At 39.7% G+C, this 23593-nt stretch overlaps 1 protein-coding gene across 1 annotated transcript in view; it reads left to right on the top strand.

Moving 5' to 3' along the window:
* npffr1l2 (neuropeptide FF receptor 1 like 2) overlaps positions 1-10445 on the top strand; it is a 40398-nt gene extending 29953 nt beyond the window's left edge. The window contains exons 2-3 of the mRNA XM_063489985.1: positions 6609-6708; positions 9440-10445. Of these exons, the coding sequence (XP_063346055.1) occupies positions 6609-6708; positions 9440-10445 (1106 nt within the window). The remainder of the gene's footprint in view (positions 1-6608; positions 6709-9439) is intronic.
* The last annotated feature ends 13148 nt before the right edge of the window (positions 10446-23593 follow it).

Raw genomic sequence — 23593 nt, 5'->3', positions numbered from 1 at the left:
ATAAGTACACCTGTCCAGGGTGTACTCCACCTGACAGGTGGAGTACACCCTGGACAGGTTGCCAGTTCATCACAGGCCTTAGACAGAGAGAGGGGCAACTGCTTAACCCATATCAACCAACAGGAGCCCCATTAAAGCTGACATGCATGCCTTTGGACTGTGAGACAACGCTCGAGTACCCAAAAAGAGCCCGCACAGTCACAGGGAGAACATACAAATCCACCCAGAAAGGACCCGACAACTTTGAAAGCAGAGTCTTCTTGCTGTGAGGTGACAGTTCCAGAGGCACACTGTGACACTTTGTAACATTAACTAACAAACTATCTCCCATCTGCTGCCAGTGGAGCCCGCAACATCGTCTGAAGTGATACTCTGGTCCCCGAGGCAGAAACTAAGAAACTAAGAATCTTTAATACTGGATGGCACTAATGATAATTTCACAATGGAGTATGACTTCAGATCTAACTATACATATTTACATACAGCATTTCCACATCGCCATCGGTGAATTAGCTACATTACAGCTGTTGTATTAGAATTGTCAGGAATAAGTTTGAACTCACACTTTTTCGCCTTTGATCATACAGCGTAAATCTTTACACTTTTAACACACCCTAAGACTGGCAAACCATTTCAATTTCATTTATCATTATAGCTGTATAGGTACTACTTTTCTTTATACAATGCCTTAATAGTTACACCTGTACAGTAATACCCACAGAAAGAAGGTGTGAATGTGACTTTGTTGTGACAACAAAAGGCAGAAGACTTGAGCATGAATGAAAATAATGAAATTCTCCACCTACTACAGGTTTGTATCGCACACAATACTATAGATGCCTTTAAAACCAGTGTCAAACACGGTGATAAATCATCACCACGTGAAAAGTTTTTGTTTTTCATAAGCATTTCACTTTAAGCACATAGCAGTATGCTGTGAATCAACGTAAACCAACAGCGAGTATGTTGTCCTTGCAGCCTAGTGTGACTCAGTGTCTGTCCTCTGTGTTTTATACTATGAGAGACTGAGCCCCTCCTGTAGTGGTTTGGTTGCAATGGTGTGTGACAGTGACTCTGATGATGCATTATTAAAACAATGACCTGGGGCCTCATTTACAAAACAGCACATGGGACCATACTAGAAGTGTATAAGTGCACAGAGACAAAAATCTGTGTGTCAAAGGATAATCAGGTTTATATAAACTGCAGACAGTTCCCCTTTATAAACTAAATGCATATGTGGATCCCTATTTCACGCTCTGCATGGCATTTAACCATAAATAGACTTTGCAAAGTGTAGCAGATTTCAAATGGTAGACTGTGTTGTGATGACAGACACAGACTGGCTGGAAACTGGATTTAGTTTAGACAAAGTGCAGCAGCAAAATCAGTGTCACACAGCAACAGCAGGCCTCTCCTCATCCCAGTGTGGAGTCCATGCAGCTCTGGCTCACAATATATAAAAGAAAATACAATCTATCAAAACAACGGTGTGGTTTCTCTCAACAGCCACTTTAAAATCAAATGTTATAGTGGGGTAAAACAGAGACAAATACTAAGCAAGGTGTAGTCAAAAATAAGCCACTAATAATAACTTGCAATATTTAAATCGTCACTAAGATGGATCAATTACACAATACATATTCAAACAACTGTAACTTTTCCCAACATGGCTGAAAATACTATTCAGTGTGCAGCCTCAGATCATGAACTCATTATACACATAAAACAAAACCTATACATTTAAACATACCTAAAAGACAAAGTGCAGCAGCAAAATCAGTGTCACATAGCAACAGCAGGCCTCTCCTCATCCCTGTTTAGCACAAGTAAGGAACACATAAACGGATGGTGTAACAGATAAAAGGCAGTTCCAATTACTATTTTCCTTGTTCAAAGTAATCAAAAACACTTTGGGAGCTTTTAGCCATAAGAACTAATACTTAGTAAAGAAAAATGCACCACATTTAAACGTATAATTTAGTACAGGTAGAGGAGCTACAGAAAGTGTGCCTCACCAGTGTGGAGTCCATGCAGCTCTGGCTGGGAACCCCCACACATGCAGCTTGTTTACAAGTGGTGTCACACTGATTAATGCCCCACTTCAACAGTGACATGTGGAACCTTAGTTTTACAAAAATTAAATTTACACAATAAAAAAAAATAAACTATATACAATACAGTTTTGAGAATGTTCACACTCAGTATATTATATCTCAGCTACAAAAGCACCTTGTGAATGGAGATGCATAGCAATGAGCCTGCTGATCGATGGGTCTTTAGCCCTCTAGCAGTGTCCACCACCAAACAGCAAGATGCAAGTTTTACTGCAGGTTTTATTTTTAAATTTTACAGCAGTCTGACTGATTATTTCACAAGATGCTGAACTGATAGCAGCAATCATCGTTTTCATTTCATTCCGTCTGATTCCTGGGGGTCTTCTTTCTAATATTGTAGGGTCTTTACCTTGCAATATACAATTTAAAGCACCTTGAGGCAACAGTTGTTGTGATTTGACACTATGTAAATGAATTTGAACTGAACAGAATGGAATTGGCTGAACTTGTCCAATGATATGATTATGAGGATGAACCATGCTAATGATGTCATTGTCTTTATTTTAGGGCTGCTCACAATTTTTTAAATGTACAGATGGTGAAATGACAAAAGGTGGAACGCGTGGGTGGCAGCTCAGTGAGCTCTGTGCAAGAACCATCGGGAGAATACAGTAAAGAATTGCCATTATTATAATTATTATTATCATCGTACAACTCCAACTCCATCCACAATTCCAAAGTTGGGACCCAAATCGCAACAGAACTGAAAACATATAAGTGTTTAAATTGAGCCATTTTACTATACAAAATGCCAGCTCATGGTAGCATCACACAGTAGGGACCATGCCATCTTCTTTTAACAACAATCCATTCAATTCAATCAGTACTGTAGGATTCTAGCTGCTCTGTCTGGACTGCAGGCAGGTCAGTTCAGCACCTGGACTCTTCTTATATGAGCTGCGCTGCTGCTGCAATAGCTGTAGAATGCAGTTTAGTGTTCTGGGTGGGAGCATATGTTGCTCTAAAACCTTTATATACAGTACCTTTCATCACTGATGGTGCCTCTCCAGATGTGCAAGCTGTGGTTTTCATAGACACTGATGCAACCCCATACCATCAGACATGCAGGGTTTTGAACTCTGCTGATAACAGACAGTCCCGCTCCTCTTTTGTTTGGAGGACGTGGCATTCGTGTTCTCCAAAAGGAATTTAAAAATTTTGATTCGTCTGACAGTTTCCAACTTTGTCTCAGTCCATTTTAAATGAGCTCTGGTCCAGAGAAGACATTTCTAGATTTCCATGGCAGTCATGGAAATTTACCCTGATGAAACATTCTGGCAGGTTTCATTCTGTATGTTGAATCTAGGACGATTGGTTTCTGGTGTTGATTATAAAATGACACAAGGAATAAGTGATAAATGATGAACTTATGTTTAGTTTTCTACCTATCATTACTTTTTATGAAATAAGTATATTGAATGACGCTTTACCTTTTACCCCAGGAGGCGGTTTAACCCCTCTGTTGTGTGCACCCCCACCCCCCTTAATTTAGTGCTCTGGTCACAATTGGCCAGTCAGTTTTAACAGCTCTTAAATTAACACAAGAAACATTTTTACAACTAAATTCAGTTCAGTGGGCCATTCAGTGGGTTGTTCAGTACGTCATTCAGTGGGTCATTCAGGGGGTCAGAGGCCAAAGGGGTGGGGGTGGATTCTCATTCATTTTCTATGGCGGACACTTTTGACCGGGAAGACTGCACATTTAACAAAGTTGTCTGTGAAGGTTCTCAGTCATCCAGGTCATCATAGTCAAAGGAGTTTGCAAAGAAAAGCGTCTGGACTTCTTTGAGTTGCTTGAAGACGTTTCACCTCTCATCCGAGAAGCTTCTTCAGTTCTAAGGTCAAATGGCCGAGAGTCCCAGATTTAAACCAAGTGGGAGTATCCCCCCAAAGAGGGACAAAGGACCCCCTGGTGATCCTCTAATCACATGAGCCAAGGTGTGAAAGCGGGTGTGGGACCTAATCAGCCAGGGTTTCGGGTGAGCTCATTGTGAAACCTGGCCCCACCTTGTCATGTGAATTCCTGAGGTCAGATGGCCCAGGATGTGAGTGGGCATTAAGGCGTCTGGGGAGGGAACTCAAAACTGGATTATAGATGGCAGACAGTTGGTGTCGTAAACCACCGCCTCTGTTCAAAGATGGTCGCTCATAGTGGACATAAATGGCCTCTTTCACTCCTCTTTCAAACCATCTGTCCTCTCTGTCCAAAATGTGAACATTGGCATCCTCAAAAGAGTGACCTTTATCCTTAAGATGCAGATGGACCAGTGTACTTCAGACCCAGCAACACACTCAGACAGAAACTGGTTCACCCGAAAGACAAAACTCCAAAACACAGACTTAACAACGTGGTGTATGCTGTACAGTGCAGCGAGGAATGCCCAGACTTCTACATTGGAGAGACCAAACAGCCACTTCACAAGCGCATGGCACAACATAGAAGAGCCACCTCCACAGGACAAGACTCAGCAGTCCATCTGCATCTTAAGGATAAAGGTCACTCTTTTGAGGATGCCAATGTTCACATTTTGGACAGAGAGGACAGATGGTTTGAAAGAGGAGTGAAAGAGGCCATTTATGTCCACTATGAGCAACCATCTTTGAACAGAGGCGGTGGTTTACGACACCAACTGTCTGCCATCTATAATCCAGTTTTGAGTTCCCTCCCCAGACGCCTTAATGCCCACTCACATCTTGGGCCATCTGACCTCAGGAATTCACATGACAAGGTGGGGCCAGGTTTCACAATGAGCTCACCCGAAACCCTGGCTGATTAGGTCCCACACCTGCTTTCACACCTTGGCTCATGTGATTAGAGGATCACCAGGGGGTCCTTTGTCCCTCTTTGGGGGGATACTCCCACTTGGTTTAAATCTGGGACTCTCGGCCATTTGACCTTAGAACTGAAGAAGCTTCTCGGATGAGAGGTGAAACGTCTTCAAGCAACTCAAAGAAGTCCAGACGCTTTTCTTTGCAAACTCCTTTGATTTAACAAAGTTGATTAAAACACTCAAAATTCAAGGGAAGAGGTGCTCATCACTTTTATATGTTCAAGTGCATAGTGTGGAGGATGTCATAAGGTCTTGAGGCAATCGGATGTAAAACACAGTATTTATGAGTTTTTTAATTTGTAAATCGGTCAGATTTGACCCGAGAATGAATAAAGAACATCTGTCCTGTGCCTTGCGTGGTGATACAGATGTTAGCACTGGTACCTCACAGCAGGAGGATTCTGGGATTTTGTCTCACTGTGCCTTTTGGGGGGGTTTCTGAGTAGTTCCACTGATTGTAAATCCATCCATCAATTTTCTACTGCTTATCTTGTGCTTGCAATTATTTTGCACTGACCACTGCACTCCTGTGCTTTGGACCCTGGCATCCTGCCATTGGCAAAACACGTGCTTGGGTTAGGTTAATTGGCAATTCTAAGGTGGGAATGGTTGTTTGTCTTTCTGTGCTATTCCTGCCAGAGACTGGCAACCTGTTTACAACGGACAGACTGCCAAAACACAAAAAACAACCCTTGTGACAAAACACAAGAGTACGTAAAAGTATCAAAGGGTAGCCCTCTAGCAGAGGGGGGGTAAGAGGTCTGATGGAGAAGCCAGTGAACCCCTAAATTCACAACAAAAATCCTTTCTGGGTATTTCACAATACTGACTGGAGTTTCTTTTATATTTTGTCCTCTCTCACACCTTTTTTGTCCCTAAGGTTTTTTTTCTTACAAAATCTTTTGTTTGTGTTTTCTTGTTTTAATTTTTAGCACTTTGGGATTTTCAGCCTATAAGCTCTAATGATCATTCTTACACATGGATTCTTAGCCACAGCAAGTTTCTGCAGGAGAAAATGCAACTTTGCTTGAACTCAGAAATTTCACCTGCTTATTTGTCCTGCAGAAATAACATACAATGCTGGAAAAGTATCAACATTATTATGCACTGTTGTAATCCATAATCATATAGAGGTATTCAGCACCTCACGCTTCCTCTGCCTGATGGTGTGCAATGGAGCGAGGAAGGTACAGTATTATTTGACAGGAAATGTTTGCCTATGTAGCTGCAATTTTCCAACACCCCAAGGTCAGTGTCAATTGATTTCGAATTTTTTCAGCACACCAGCCCACTGCTACAATCCCATCACGCTCAATTCGAGCAATTTGCCGTTCGTCATAGAAAAGAAATTGGGAGGCTGTGTTTGAAGACTCTGTTTCTGCTGCCGCTAAAAAATGAAACAATCACCGTGAAGCGGAAGGAAGAAAAATGTGAACGGATACGTCTTCCATTCTAAATGGCACGTCTCAATTTGTGTGTCTACTGTCGTTCGACAACAAAGACACGGCATTGTCCAACATCTTACAGCGTGGAGTCTAAAAACTGATTACCAACCTCAATATTCTTCATGCAGCAATATAATCAGACTGATGTTAAGGATTTCTAAAATCACTGGGACAATTATTTCCTTGTATTGCCAATGATGTTACTTTCTTAACAGGTTGGCCCTTCTCCAACACTGTGTGTAAGATGAGCGGCTTTGTGCAGGGCGTGTCAGTGTCTGCATCAGTCTTCACTCTGGTGGCTATTGCTGTTGAAAGGTAAGTGCACATTGTTCTTTGGTTCTTGATGGAATATAACACAATAACAGAGAAATAATTAATGGCCAAATATATAAAAATTCTAATAATGTTAGTGGTGCAATGTTTGCGCTATTCCTATTTCATTTTAGAACAATACTATTTACTAACAGCAGCGGACAAATATACACCTTTGGCCTAATGATGGTATGAAAAGTGAGAGTAAAACCAAATGTATGTAGGCTTATAGATATCCTAAGGTGAACCTCACTGCAGCAAAATCTAGTAAAGTAGTTACTGAGATATTTCACTTCAAAACCACAAGACAAACACATCAATGCAATAATCAAAAGCTCAAGAGATTGGTTAATTGGCAATTCTAAATGGGCCATAGGTGTGAGTGGTTGTTTGTCTCTCCATTAGCACAAGTAATGACATGATTGTAATTGTAATGTAATTACTGGAGGTAGTAGAGTAACTCATTACAATACTGTATGCTGAAAAATGTAATATGATCACAGTTACACTCAGCACTACTGATTTTCTGCCTTACACACAGCGATTGCTTGAACAATCACGTTACTGACTCGGTGCAAATTAACCAAACTATTTTCAAAATGTTCCTGCCACTGTTTCAGTTACACTTTCTTTTCCAGCCTTTTGCTATCCCGGTCGCAACATTTTTAAGATGTGTTGCTGATATCAAATTCAAATTGAGCTGATATTTTCCATTAAGTGTGAAATTGTCTCAGTTTAAGCATTTGATGCATTTTCTGTGTTATACTGTGAATAAAATGTGAGTTTGTGAGATTTGCAAGTCACTGCGTTCAGTTTTATTTTTACATTTTACAGAGCACCCGAACTTTTTTGGGAACGCCGTTGTTTTTACTTATACATTTAAGTTGGACAGTCCAACCAGCCATACCCAGACTGACAAAAAACCCCAAATATTTAACAGCTTTATTTTGTCACTTATTGCTAAGATCACTCTAGGGACTTGCAACCAACATTAATGCAAGTATGTGCAGTCAACTTGTGATCCTGTTGCCTTTGAAATGTGTTTTGTTTTTTGGTTTTTCGAAAATGAAGATCAGATCTGCATCCACTCATATTCATTTGTCATCTTCAGTGTGACCTTGGTGCATTAAGACAACAACAAAATGGCAAGAAGACGCAGTCAGTCTGATAATCGGTCTGTGACTGAATGGAGTTACAGTTTTTTCTGAATGCTTAAACCCTAACTGTGATTCTTATAGCACAATTTATAAAACTATTAATATTTATAGCAAAATCACTCACTGAGTTTGCAGTGAACATGCTTCCTCTGCCTCCAGCATCTGGTCGTCTAGCAATTCTGTAAAGTAACAATTTCAGTATTTTTACATCTATGGTATTGTATCATTGGCATATGGCAGTGCTACAAATCTTAGTGCAAAGTGACTGTACTAACCGATTCTCATTTCAAAATGTCCTTATGATGCTTGCTACAGTGTAGCAGCTCGAGTTAGGCTGAACCTGTTGGCCAGCTTCCCTCAGGGTCATTCCACGGTTGATTACATGGTCCACTATTGTAGCTCTGATGTCATCAGCAATTCTATTTCTTACTCTTCTTAGCCTTCCTCTCCCCCCTCCTCGTCCTCCTCTCCCCCCTCCTCGTCCTCCTCTTGCTCCTCCTTGTCCTTGTCGTCCTCTTCATCCTACTTCTTCACCTCCACGTCCTCTTCCTCGGCCTCCTCTACTTCTCACTCTTCCTGCTCCCTCCTCTGTACTCCACACACACAGCTTACCTGTATTATAGTGCTTAGGCTGATTGCAAAGTGAACTAATTATCTAAAAAAGTTTTCACATGTGACAGTGTGCCAGACAGTTGGCAAAATAGTGTAAATAATGGCCATAAATGTGTATAGTTTTGCTAGGAGTGCGTTGATCATTTGGAAATTGAGTGTAAAGCAGTGAGTTGTGTTTACAGTTCTGCAAAAGAGTGCTGTGCAGTGGATTGTAGCTACAGGTTTGCAAAGTGTGTGTTACAAAATGGCAAACTGAGTGCAAAGCAGTGTTTGTGCTTTTAGTTTTGCAAACTCAGTGAGTGGTTTTGCTATAAATATTAATAGTTTTATAAATTGTGCTATAAGAATCACAGTTAGGGTTTAAGCATTCAGAAAAAACTGTAAGACAACCTTGATTTCATATAGAAATAACCAGAATGCAACCAGTAGTCAGCCAGTTGAGTCAAGTCCCATATTGCAGAGAGATGTGTCTTGTGCTATTTTGCACAGACTAATGCAAAATGTGCAAATGCAATACACAATCTGTCTGTGTTTTTAAATTAAACACTAATTATTTGCAAACCTTTGCCAGTTTGACAAAGACTGCAGTCGGTAAAAGTCAGACCGCAAGTGTTTGAGACAGGTTGCCTACTACCTTGGAATAGAAAGTGGTTGGCCAGAAGTTGAAAGCATTGCACGCTCTACCTCTAGGAAATCATTTCATACCTGAAACTACTTTTTAACAAACGTGAAAAAATTCAATGCAATTGATATACAACCACAGACCTTTTACATAGGAATGACACAACGGAAACAATTTACACTTTTTCTTTTCTTCTTCCTGTAAAACAGTTGTGATGTAATGGGTTTATTTCACAGGCTTAAAAAAATTAAATTAAACAAGTTATGATATTTATCTCTGAAAACCCACAAGTTTATTTCATTAATTCATAACAATGCTTCTTTTGTTTCCTTGTCCACTGCAGGTTTCGCTGTATTGTGTACCCTCTACAACCCAAGCTGACGGTGTTTGTTGCCAAATTAGCCATCATCTCAATCTGGGTGTTAGCCGTGGCCTTCATGTGTCCTGCTGCAGTTGCCCTGACTGTGGAGAAAGTCCCTTTCCATTACATGATATATAATAACAACTTCAATCAGACATTGCCCTTATACACCTGCTACGAAAACTTTGCCAACCCTCGGATGAGAAAGGTCTACACAGTGGTTTTGTTTGTGCACATCTACCTGCTGCCCCTCACAGTAATCTCACTGATGTACATAAGCATTGGAGTCAAACTCTGTTCTTCTGTGTTTGCAAACAAGGAGCCGCACCTGGCCAATGCTACAGCCCAGGTAGGAAGCAGGAGACACGGTCATCCGAGGGTATCGAGGAAAAAGATAAAGGTGATAAAGATGCTCATTGTGGTAGCTTTGCTTTTCATGTTGTCCTGGTTGCCTCTCTGGACCCTCATGATGATAACAGACTATGCAGACTTGGATGGGAACCAGCTGGACCTTCTGACTAGCTACATCTTCCCCTTCGCACACTGGCTGGCTTTCTCGAACTCCAGCGTCAACCCCATCATCTATGGCTACTACAATGAGAATTTTAAGAGGGGCTTCGAGGCGATATGCAAGTCCAGGCCTTTTTGTTGCCTTGTGCAGAGCCAGCTGTGGAGCAGAATTGTTGGGTGGAGGAGGAAAAGAAGGTCTGTGCAAGCACCTTGTGAAGGTACTGTTTCTAGAGAAGTTGTTAATCACAACCATTTTGTGTTGGGACTAAGAAATCGAGTCCATAATGACAACAAGTTGAATGACACGGCTGAGGTGAATAGGAGTGCGAGAGTCGAGTGTGCGGTGGTCCACTCGGGAAGGGCGCTTTCGGATCAAGAGTTAGAAATGACTGCTGTCAATAAGAAAAGCAGTAATGAAGAAGAATCAGAAAAAGTTAGTTCACTGGCAGTTTCACCGTATCAGGTGTGGGATAACTGAATAATTACAGTGCTAGCAAGAGAAACACGAAACAAAGCCATACTGTTATACTACCGCCCCATGAAGGACACAGTCATTAACTAACTGATGTCACAGGTTAAATATGGTTACACTTTAAAATGATGGTTAGAGAGTACACATGTTAATTTTCTACAATTGCAGTTACAATTACTACAGTTTTAGGAGTTGAAATGAAAATAACAGTAGGACTAACTAACCCTTCTAACAGTCCATAAACCAAAGACAATCTGACTATATTGGTCACTTTCATATTATTTTCCTGTATCTGAACCACAAACATCCAATAAGGTAAGCAGGTCCTGTCGTCTGTCCTCTCCCTGCTACCAAAGGGATTGGCTGATCACGTGTGGAGCCACAAAGACGTGTGACCACATCAAAAGATAACAATGCCAGTATTTATGCAGGCTAAATATACAGACCTTATTTAAGATCCATGCACGATCTTTGCCGTCATAAGGCTTGGTTGGTATTTTGTCTCTATTTATTTGAAATAGGAATTAGACCAATAGCCTTTTTTCTGTCTGTTTATCTCATTATCCAGCCTTTGTGCCAAGCACACAAAGACATTTTTGTTACAAAAAAGTTTTTTAGCTCTTCATTGCACTTTGTACATTTAGCCTGTTTATCCCAAAACTGATATGGCACAACAGCCAAATATTAGTCATCTGATAAAACAACCAGAGTGAAAATTAACATGTTTAAACAAACCACTGCGAGCCTTATTAATAGAAACACCCCCCAAAAATATTGGAAGATAAACTAAGACAGATTAGATATCGTGTTAGCCTTTGTATTCAATCATCTGGCAGTTAATATAGCTCAGCTTTGCGTCTTGTGATATGAAATTTGTTCCACATAGCCTAGGGTTTTGTGTAAACAGTACATGAGAATAAAACATTACATTATCTTGATAGATCGCATCAAATGAAGGGAAAAGTGTGGCATAAAGGATGCTGCATAGGCGTCAGTGAATGATTATGAATGACAAACTACGCCACAAAATATCTAAAACACTTCATGGGACATCAGTGTATTAGTTTTGCACCTTTTAGCAAATGTGAATATTTTAATGGAAGACATCCAGCAGTCACTGAAAAACTGCCTTCAAAGAACAATCAAAAAGCTACCTCCGCAATCATGCAAATGTACAAATGTAAGCAAATTCAGATTCATACTGGAAGCTACTGGTCAACTACCTCAAACTCAGTAATACTATGAAACTTCTAAAACATTTAAGTGGCATAAAATGATGAATGAAAAAAGCACAAATACCATTTAATAATCTCATTCTAATATGCTGTAGTGCTTTCTATTCATTAGAAAGTCATTACAAATATTTTCCAATCAGTGGTTAGTCTTGGTGATCGATGCCAGTAAAGCCTCTTTGACCATAGTGGCCGCTGACAAGATGGAGCGTGTATCTCGTAATGTGTTAAAAACTGCGGTTATGCTTAAAAAAACTACTTTGCATCACAGGAGACAAAAGTAAAAGAAAAAAAAGCTGCTTTCTTGCACGCCCTCACACACTTAAGCCAATTACTGTGTGGAGTAGGTTTGAATGTTAGATTGTCGAGGCTGACAGTGGTGATCGTGGATGAATCAGTATCACAAAGGCTCTAATCAGCTGCATTTGGCAACTGATGATTTGCCAGCCGAGCAGAAAGTGTGCCCTGTGAAAAAAATGGAAGTTGTTATAATTACAGGGTAACCTTAGAACGTCCACAAATGAAGTGAAATAATATGAAGTGAATTAAACCACAGATATATTGAGGGAGGAGGAAGATGATACTGACAGAGTTTGAAGAACTAAAATAAAATCAGACAAGCGGAACAGAAAACAAGTTCTAAAAATGGTACTAATTACAATTTGCGCAACATCTGAAGTAAAACAACACAGAGAGAGAGATACCGCCGATGTGGATGACAATCCACTTAAAGTGCTAAAACATGAAACATGTCAACCTTTACAAGACAAATTGATTATGTTTATGATACAGTCCCTTTAGACCAGCACTGAAATCTCCCAGCCCCCACTAAAGTACCCAACATGCATTTCTTTGCACGTAGTTCAGTTTCTCTAAAATGCAGCAATTAAAGAGGAGGAGCTCCCTTCAAAACTCATGAATAATGACGCAGGGCCAGATTCATATTTACATTTTTCTTACAGGGAAACTGAATACAGTGTAATGCAGTGTTGCTGCAATCACAGCAAACCTCTCGCCACAGCGTTGCAGTCAGTCGCTTTATTACAAATGCAGCATTACTCTCGTTGTGCCTTTTCGTGCTAGATGTTTATATAGAAACGAACAGCATAGAACAAACTGTGAATGTGAGATGTGCTAACTTTAGTTTCCTGCTGTTATCTGCTCCAGGGCAAATAACTTAATGGTGTTATGATTACGATTGTTGGCTGTGGCCATTATTTAAAAATGATTACTTGCGCAAAATAGCATTTCTGTTTTTCTTGGGAGAAAGCTGGTATTTCTTATGAAAATATAGATTTCAGTTTAAAGGGGAATTCCACTGATTTTTACGCACAGAAAGTAGCTAGAAGAAATTGGCTTTGTAGCCTAAAAATTACCTTAAATTGAAAAATATACATATGTCCTTTGTAACCATAAAAATTGTTGGTTGCCCATTGATTGCAATGAATGTTGCCAAGAGTTAAGGCAACCAGCTGGTTGAGTTTGAGTGTGCAAAACCCTCAGCCTCTAATCGACCACTTTCAACAGAAAGGTGACTGCATGGGTTGCCTGCTTGGTAAATGATAAATGGATGGGCACCTTTCTACCCAATTTGAGCACTTCTACTACAACTGGTCTTATTCACCAGTCACAGCCACACTCATACAGTGCTTTTATCTATATCTAAAGACGTTTCTTATCTGATATTCACACTCTGACCAGGGGCAACTCAGGGTTCAGTATCTTGCCCGAAGAACCTTCGACACATGGGCTGGAGGAGACGGAAATCAAACCCCCAACCTTTTGATTGGTAGATGACCTACTCTACCACCGGCTGTTGCTCAGATATTAAAGCAAGTCGGACATGTGGGAAGCAACCTGTCTCCAAACAACTGCAGTCTTGCAGATTGGCTAAGGTTTGCAAATAACTGGTGTCTGATTTATTAACTTAGACAATATGTTACAATCAGTTTGCATCGGTCTGCAGACTCGTCTGCAACCCGTGTGCAACCCGTCTCTTTGAAGTAGGGGACTTGGCTCAGTTGGTTGCCATCTGGTTATATTCTGGTTGCTCTGCTATTTAAAAGTGCCTATGTCACTTTACATGTAAATGTCTGTTCTGTAGCAACTATTTATAAAGGAATTTCAGAATTTTCAGATCTATGAGTTTCTTGTTGGACTCTGAATGTAAGCAGCTTATGCGAAGTATGTAGCCAGCGGCAGCATATTTTTGACACCTTATGACAGTTTGCTGTTCATTGCAAAGAGATTGCATGTATCCTATTAAATCACTCAGTGTTATATAAGAATCAGTCCATTTATTACCGTTTTATCCGTGTTTTGGTGCACTAATGTCATCAATACATCAATCTTCTTTCATTAACTTTGTCCTGACTGAATTATATTTTTGGCAGATATGTTTGGAAAGAGAGCATGAAGCTAAAATATGAGCAGAACTTTTTTCCCCCATGTTATATGGAAAAACAAACATTACTAAAATCACTGGATCCCCTTTAAACACTGTGCAGTCACAACACGTAAGATTATGTAAGAACACTTATAGTTTAATAGTGATTCCTCACTCATTATTTTTCAGTTTGCAAGCAACTGTTAAAATCACCAGCAAAGTTGATGATAAAGTTTACTAATAGGAGTAAATTAAAGTGAGAATTTACTGGCGATGTTGTGTGGGGCTCTGTGGTGATGTGCAGCCTCAGACGTCCTCCCTAAAACATCATGGGGCTAATAGGCTGCAAGCTTGAAGCTGAGGTTTTTGTGTGTGATATTCGGCATCACTTTAACAAAGATTTTGGGTAACTCAAAGGTTGTTATGTTAATGTGACTTATATAAATTATTTTGATATTTAGTTTTACCTTTAAAAACATTTACAAACCAATCAGATTTCAGTTAAACACAAAATGTTTTTTTCTTACTGTTACTGAATCAAGCACTTAGTTTCATGACTCAGAGCACATGTTGTTATCCAGTGTTAATGCCTTGTAATATCTAGTGTTGTTTGTAGAATAGAGGTGCTTTGTTACAGACTGTGATATATTAAAAAATACCACTGTTAAATCCTTCAGATGACGGTCTGATCTGAAAAGAATGTATTTTAGAGCAACGTATTTAACTAGTAAATATGCAAGCGTTGTGATCCTCCACAGCAAGAAAGATATCCCCATTATTATAGAAATATATGGATGAAAACATGTGTGCTTGTACAAATGTTGTCCACAGGAGCCTGAACCAAAGAGCAGAATGCAACATAAGGAGAGTCTATCTTTACACATGCTGTACTGTGCAAAGGTTCGGGTAAAAGAAGGATGTTATGTTTCGACTTCCCTAGATCTTTAAGACATCATCATCACCAAACATCATCTCTTCACTACACTTAAAATGGACATCATTACTGTGTCATCACTAAGTTTCTTTAATGAGAAGTGGATCCGACTGAGAAGACAAGGACACTTCACTCATACGGTAGCAAACTCTTCATCACAAGGTAATCAGGGCCTAAATTACACTGTGCTTTATCATCTTCTTTTCTCTAAATGGGACCATAATTTGTTAAATGAACATCATTATGAATTATTTCGCACTCAAAACAAGGGATTGAGACCATAAAGTCTTCAGGAAAGTGTTTACTAAATATTAATTAAAGTGGGCGATAGGGTCTCTAACTTGACGATTTGTTTTATGCAATTGGATTTTTTTTTCTGCAATCAAAGATGTCGCCTCCTGCTGAACATTTGAAAGAATGTACTACAGTTCTGTGCAAATGAATGTTTCTCAGGACAGCATTATTACATGCTGTCCCGTAAAAAAACGACCCCATGATTCAAAGCTTGTAGAACCACCTTTAGCAGCAATAAAGTAACTGAATGAAAGCAAGTACTGTATTTTACGGACCATAAGGCGCACCAGATTATACGGTGCGCCTTATGGTCGGCACTGTTGATGAACAGGTCTGTTTTCATACATAAGGTGCATTAAGTGAAACAAAACAGTCTGATAAGCCAAACTTTACAAACATTGATTCATTAACCTCCTAGGACCTGCCGTCCACATATGTGGACATCACATTTTGGGTTATTTAGACCTAAATACTCAATTTTGCCCTACATGGGCAATATATCCACTTACGAGGACATTATACTGCTACTGTTCTATCAAAATTTTAAACGAATATCCTCATATGTGGCCCTTATTTTTCTTAAAAACAAAAATAAGGTAAAAAAAAAAAATCTGGTAATTCTTTGTTTTTACATTCATCGGGCCCCAATTAGGGTTGCCAACCGTCCCTTAAAAAATCGAGAATCGACTAAAGAATCGTCCCGTATTTAGAAACAAAAGTACACGTCCCGTATTGAGCTAATAAGGGACGCACTTTGTCCCGTAATACAGTGAGAATCAAAAGTAGTCTATAACATTTAATGGAATTAACGCTTTGTTTGAAAACATAATTCCCAGCCCCTCATTTGTGACCAATGAGCTGACAGCACACTTATGACAATTCGAGTATGACAATTCAGATTACCGCTTATCTCATTGGTCGAGGAAAGGTCGCTTACAGAGAAAATACCGGAAGACAACAGATGACCACAAGAAGCATGGCCAACAGGGAAACAAACGCAGACACTGCGGTGCAAGTCTCGGACGACAGTACACCTAAAGCTGGGCTCACACTGTGCGATTTTTTTCAGTCACGTTATTCAGCTCTGCTCAAACTGCACGATTGACTCGCAGGGGTTATAAGTTCGTAGGTCACGATGCAGGGTCTCACACTATACCGCCCGATGCTCTGATGCGACCTGAGCGCTCACACTGTGCGTCCATAAAATGAAGGTTATAACAGAAAATCTGTCGCTCACTCTCCCTCTCTGTCTTTCACTCACACAGACACGCACACCACCACCATCAACTTTGCTAAATTGCTAATGAAAAACATTGATCAGGCAGCTGTGATTGAGCAGCAATGTAAATCCAACTATTTTCACGGTTGTTGTGGTCGTGATAATTTTGTGATGCCACATCGAAAAGGCTCGGATGAGCTTTCCAAAGTTCTACAAGTTGTGCCTCCATCGCTTGTGTCCAGATCACACGCTGCACTTCCGTGCTGCTCCGTCTTTGCGCGTGAGCAGTGTGAGCGGCTGCGGTGACACCCTCACGAGCGATTAATGATCGGGAGCTGGTCGTGAGGTGTTAATCGCTTCTCGTTACCCCACGTATACTACACGATGCACGATGAAGGCCAAAATCGGGCCGATCACCAAGTCGGTCGCACGACTCAAAAATCGGCTCAAAATGGGCCAAAAATCGCACAGTGTGAGCCCAGCATTAGACCAGCAATGTTTGTTCCCCTCAGAGAAAGAAAAAAAAGGCTGCAAAAGTACAGGGAGGAATGGGAAAAGGAAAACACCTGGCTGGAAAAGTGCACGATAACACCTATAAAGCGCACTGCACTGTGTGCCGGCACACTTTTTCCATAGGCATGCTTCTAATGGTGGGCACATGAAGAACATGAGGGGCGTGAAAGCTCGGGGAACCCTTAACCAATTTTTTGTCCACCAGGCCACGGCAGAAGCAGATATGGTATGTAAACACTGGTTTGTTTTTTTTAAACCCTCTGGTTAAGGTTAATATGGGCATGTGCAGTGAATATCAGCGCTATGTGGCCAGAAGTGTGATAATATAATTTATTTTGTGTAATAAACAACTGCAAGGATAGATGATTACAACAAATAGATGACTAATACATAAAAGTAATACATAGATGAATAATGATGATGAGTTATGATGCGTAATCATGGGAACAAGTGGGTTTACAAACAGGAGCAGCTGATTAGCATTAGAAAAGCTGAAATAATACCTCAACTGAAGCCAATTGTACTAAAAGCACTATATGTGCGCTGTTACAAGAATGTTTTTCGTTCTATTGTTTTCTATTAATTTATATAATTTTAAGTTAAGCAGGACAGAGTTCTTTTAAAGAAAGATTTACTTATATTCTCAAAAGTTAAGCATGACAGGCTTCTGTTTAAGAAAGAGACTGTTTTATTGTGTTAATGTTGTCATTTTGAGCTAAAAATAAATGGCTAAATGATCATTTGTTTCCCATGTGTTCATATCACAAAGAATATGCATCTACTTAAATCAAATTCAAGTCAAATGGTTAAAAAAATAATTTCACACAAAAAAAAGAGCTACAAAATTCACCACACTGGGAAGGGTGAAGACAACTGGGTTGCCCAGCCCTGGCAAGGAGGTGTCCATTATTTATTTTTCAGGGAGTTGGCAACCCTAGCCCCAATATGCCCAAATATCAAAGAGAAATTAAAAATGCATGTCGTGGAAGAGTTCGGGTCTTAGGAGGTTAATGTTGATTTTTCTCATAGCTACTGTTGTTGCATTATATTAATGACTAAGCTCGTATTGTGGATAGTTTATCTCAGTTGTTCTCCTGACTAAAGTTTGCTCCGTTTACAGCATCCTGCCATATGATTGCATTTGTCACTAACCATCGGGAACCCTCACGTTAACTTTTTATTGAGAGGAAAAAAGTTAGCGTTCATCCTACAGCTTCACTGTATTGGTTATGCTAACCTAGCTATGTCGCTAGCTATCACGTAGCACATCATTATATACCAGCTAGTCCAACTTCAGTAACCCTACAAACGTCACTGCTGTTTAGTTTTCTGTCTTCATTTATGTTGGAAGTGATAGCAGAGCTGTACGTTTGAATTTTTTCAGAAATCTCTCAGTCAGAACATGGCATATCATGCTTAGGTGGAAAATAGCGAGCTAACTTCCTGCTAACTTCTAACTCTGTTAAATTTAATAAATTCTGTTTTCATGGATGCCTGGATGTTAAACTTCATTGTTACACCTGGTAAAGCAGCAACGCTGATCATTTTATTAAAGATGAAAGAATTTAGACAGTTTTTAACTCTCAGTGATGCTGCAGTGTTCGTTTGACTTTGGGACCTGAAGCAAACGGAGTTTTGGACCCAGATTACTCCAAGTCAGCGAGGCTCCTGACTCCGATAGCCGTAATGCATTGACAATCCATCAACCATTGCGGCTTCGTAGCTTACCAAAGTCGTACTAAAACATTTTTTGACAGATTTTTGAGCGCCGTGTACCACATAAAATCAGTTCGAGGTCAGTAAACACAACCAGAATTTATACATAAGGTGCACCTGATTATAAGGCGCACTGTCAATTTTTGAGAAAACTAAAGAATTTTAAGTGTGCCTTAGGGCTGTTCGATGATTTCAGCCAAGCTTTAGCTGTCAGACAGATGGCCTCACATCTGACTTCGGAAAACTTTCATACACAGAGGAATTCATGTTCAATTTAATGATTTGCAAGGTACCCAGGTCCTGCAAACCAAGCCAAAATCATTAACCCTCCACCACCATGCTTGACAGTTGGTATGAGTTCTTTGTGCTGATATGCTAAGTTTGTTTATTTGCCAAATATGGCACTCTGTATTACGGCCAAACATCTCCACTTTGGTCTCATCTCTCCAAAGTTTAGTAGTGTCGCAGACCTGTTCCTGTGCTACCAAGTTCTTTTTAGAGAGAAGAGCAACACTTCCAAACAAGATGTATTTGTTCAGTCTTTTTCCAGTCGTACTGCCATGAACTTTAACATTTGAAATACTAATGAGATCTGAAGAGCTCCTGGGTATTTTGAAACATTTTGCAGTGCATGGTCTGACCTTGGGAGTGAATTTGCATGAACACACTGATAATCACTTAATCAAATATATTTGATTAGCAGCACGTGGCTGCTAATTACCCTCTTTGTTCCTATGGAAGCAGTACTTAGTTTTTACTTCAAGTCCTGTGAAAATTGTCTTTTTCACATGACGGCATGTCCTGGAAAATATGTCTTTTATATACAGCCTAGAGCCACTGTGTGAAATTTAGACAATTTGGAGGTGAATCAGGTCGGGGTATTGTCCACATTAGTTATCTGTTATATGTAGCACAGAGCTGTCACGTTCATTCTACTGGAAAGAGTCTGTGTGGATCAGGCGAGGGAGCATCAGGTTTTCAGTGTCACTACAGTAGCTTAGAGTTTATGGAGTACATTATATTTAACATAATATAGACAGAAATAAAAGGATAAAACTTCGCTTAGCATAGTGAAAACCTGCATCAGATGCCCCAGTGGGCTCAGAGCAACCTTAGACTGACATGATGTGACTGTTTCTGAGAGTCAGATGATGTGTTATGCTTCATAATACAGCTTATATGCAGACAGACAGAGTCAAACCCTGATTTCTCCAGCTTGGGCTACACTCTTATGAGTACAGGCTATGTGGAGTTCTTCTTTCATCTAGAGATCATACATTGAAAGCAAATGCTACTGTGATTAAACTGTTTTAAAAAGGTCGATTCTTTACCATTTGCATTCCTACATATGGAAGTGGGTAGAGGAAGCAAGACCTATGTCTACAAATGTAGAGAGAAATAAATTTTACTAATTGCTTACAATGTTAAAAACTTGTTAGAAATCAGAAATTAATCAAGGATAACAATCACACCAAAGCTAATTTTTCTATTAAGGAATGCAAGTAATTAACTGTAATTTGGAATCTTATTAAATTATTAATAATAATAATAATAATGTGCTAATTTGCTATTTTTTTCTATTTTGACTAAATAGGAAAATTCATGCATAACAACAGTAATTATACTTTAGCATTAGAAATATCATTTTGATAATAAAAGCATGTGTAAACTGGTGGATTAACCATTGCAGAAGCATAAAAAGTGATTCTAGTATTTAGTGATATTGTTCGTTTAAGGCTGTGCATAAACCTTACTTTTGGTGGTGGTCTAATTAATCTGTTACATGATAATCTTTTTATATTAATCAAGTACTGACACACACTGTATGAATTTTCCTTTAAGGAAGGAGCTGCTAGTTACTTCCTTAAGAGGTCACGCTGGTTATTGGAAAAGGCCAGCTCTTCAGTAGGACTGGTGCTGTGGAGGAAGACTGCCTCCAGTCTGTATTTCAAAGCTCTATGGGTCTTTGTACACCGATGAATGACCTGCACTTTTACGACACCTTTTAACTCTCAGTGCAGCTCTGCAAATTAGACTCACACACTGGTGGTATTTCTTTATGTCTGACTTTGGCTGCAGCAGCTGTGTTTATTGTAGCTGCTATCATATTTTTTGATTTGCTTTTATTTGTCATTCATTAATGATTATTGTTAGTGTGATGTATGTAGCTTTAGACCTGTCCATCTGCTTCAGATCTGGACTCTGAATGTAAGTAGTTAATGTGAATTTCTGTGTATGTGCATGACAACAGACTGCACGGTTGACAGTTTATCTCAGTTAATTGCCATATTATTGGAAACAAATTGCACGTAACTGCCAATTTACTTGACCCAACTTGACCCAATTTAGTTGCAAACTGCTAGCAGACTGACAGCAGAGTGACTCCATCTCACTGATGATTTATCATCATCTTGACAGATCAAACCCACTCTGACTGTGTGTGGTCTTCGACCTGGTCCCTGTCTTTGAAGCAACTATTTCAAAGGCAACCAGCCTACAAGGTACACATGGTCATGCCGTGGGCTCCAACCACTGTTTTCTCTAGTTAACTGTAGCACTAAGTAAACAGACTTGTGACTGCACTCAGTAAAGCAAATTGAAAAATATCCAGGGTGTGTTGAGCTTGCGTCGTAGTTTTGACCCCAAATCTCTGTCAGGGCTACAGCAGCTGTTGCAGGATAATAAGGGAGAAACAGTGCCTGAAACCTTTGCACAGTACTTTATGTTACAGTTAGAATGTTTTGGATCTTTGCTTTGTTTCGTGTTGCTTTTTTTAATGCCATCTTTATTGCTACACAGTGACTGTTGTAGTACAAGTTGAATGTGTTACCCGTTCATGCCTTTGTCAACATGTACATAACTGTTCTAGTATTTGAGAAGAGCCTCGAGAAGGCCCCCGGCATCATAAATTTGAAATCATGTTGTGAGCTCGGCGTAACCATACTCTGGGTTAGAGGAACTACTTTTGTGTACTTTTTATTCAATAATCTAAACGTGTTTTAGAATTGAAGCATGCTAGCTCAAGTGTCATGGACAGAGGATGTTTACTGCACAGTGGCCTGTGACTTTGTTATCACTGTTGATTTTTTGTGAATGTATTAATGATGTCAGAAAAAAGTGTTCTTGTGGTCAGTATTGCCTGATGACAACTCAGGAGAAGCAAAAGCTATGTTGCAAACTATACGTGTGGCTTACAATGCAAAACTCTGACTCTATATTCTCTATATTATTGTGATTTATATGTGTTCTTGTACTCGATAGCTTCCTGTGGTTCTGTTTTGATTCGTGTCACAAAGGGTTTAACTCTGACAGTTTTAAGAAGCCCAGTTATATTGCTCATGTTTCAGTGGTGAAAACATTTATTTTTTATTTTTTGTATTATAAGGCGCTGTAGAAAAAAAAAGTCACTGCTCAGCTACAACCACAAACAAAGCAGCAGCACTGGGTGTCTGTCTAATGTGATTGCTACAGCCCGTCCCTGTAGCCAGAGCAAGACGTGTGTTGCTATAGAAACCATGATATAGCTCATGATATTGATGCTCAAAAAAAAGTGCTGAACAAAAAACGGTTTCACTCAGAGTGGAAACTGATGTGCTGGCATTATTAATAGAGTGTGAATGTTGGGGGGTTTCAGCCTGTTTGTTGAGCCCAGATCAAACTGCCCGCCTCTAACCTTACTGCACAAAGAGGTTACTTGTGATTGGATCACTTCCAGACTAGACCCGCCTTTCTATACAACTTAATTAGTTCTGATTGGATCTTATCTTTCACCTTGTTTTTATTCATAGGGGAAAGTCTCAGTACGTTTCATCATAGTATTTGTCCTCGTGCACTAGTTTTTATTTACGTCATGTTTTTGTGGAAAAAAAGTTGGTGACTTAAACTACGAGAAAAATTATATGTCAAAGAAATTATCACCGTTTTTGTGGAATGGCCTTAATAAGTTCTGACCAATTATGCAGGGCAAAACTACCATTATTTCCTTGAATAGGCACAGGAAGCTGGCAGCAGGAAGTCAAACAGCACTGACTCATTTGTGAAAATGGCAAAATTGTTTTTTAATCACATCTCCATTTATTTTTAGTGAAGAAGCCTCTTGAGAGGTGAAATGTCTTCATGAACCACGCGGCTCCATAAAACGAGCATGGCAGTGGCCTAAACACTAACGCTGAGACGTCTAGATGCAGACTCAAGAATAATAAAGGCACATGCCGCTCATTTGCATCTTTTATGTACATACTTTTTAAAAATATTTAATTTGATTCAATTTTCAGTTCATCAACAATATTAATTTTATTCTACTGATAAAACCGGAGGGAATTTCTCTCTAATGAACTCAAAGAGTTGTTGAGGCATTTCACAGTAAAAGTCATCCTTGTGCTGAAGTGGAGAAAATGTCAGCGTATTAAGAGGCTCAGTAGCATTAATCCTGTGGGCAGCTTGGATATCAGTGAGAAGCTGTTGGGGCGTTTTATTGTGATCCAGACAAGCTGACCCTCACACTCAACTTTCCTCTTTGCTTTAAAGGCTAAAAAATATTCCCAAAAAATTCAGAATGCCAGTCTATGACATCCTGCAGCTACTTTATAGATTATTCTTTATGCCATGCTCTGCTTCACACTGTGCCTGTTTGCACACCAGCTGTGACACTAGTTGGTGAAACTAGTTGCTTGTGGCTGTAGCTGAGGAGCTTTAACATGCAAACAGCTGCTGCAGTGGCAGATTATTACAGACTGTATGCTATCATGCCACTACTGCGCTTTGAGCTTTTTTCATGTTCAGTCTACATCATGTGTTCAGGTTTAACGTGTTAATTATGTGCGTTGTTTTGTGTGCCTGTTTTGTTTCTCTTGTGTAAAG

Source organism: Pelmatolapia mariae, linkage group LG12 (assembly GCF_036321145.2).
Source record: "Pelmatolapia mariae isolate MD_Pm_ZW linkage group LG12, Pm_UMD_F_2, whole genome shotgun sequence".
Lineage (NCBI taxonomy): Eukaryota > Metazoa > Chordata > Actinopteri > Cichliformes > Cichlidae > Pelmatolapia > Pelmatolapia mariae.
The sequence above is the reverse complement of the archived record's forward strand: the minus strand, read 5'-3'. Positions and strand labels throughout refer to the sequence as shown.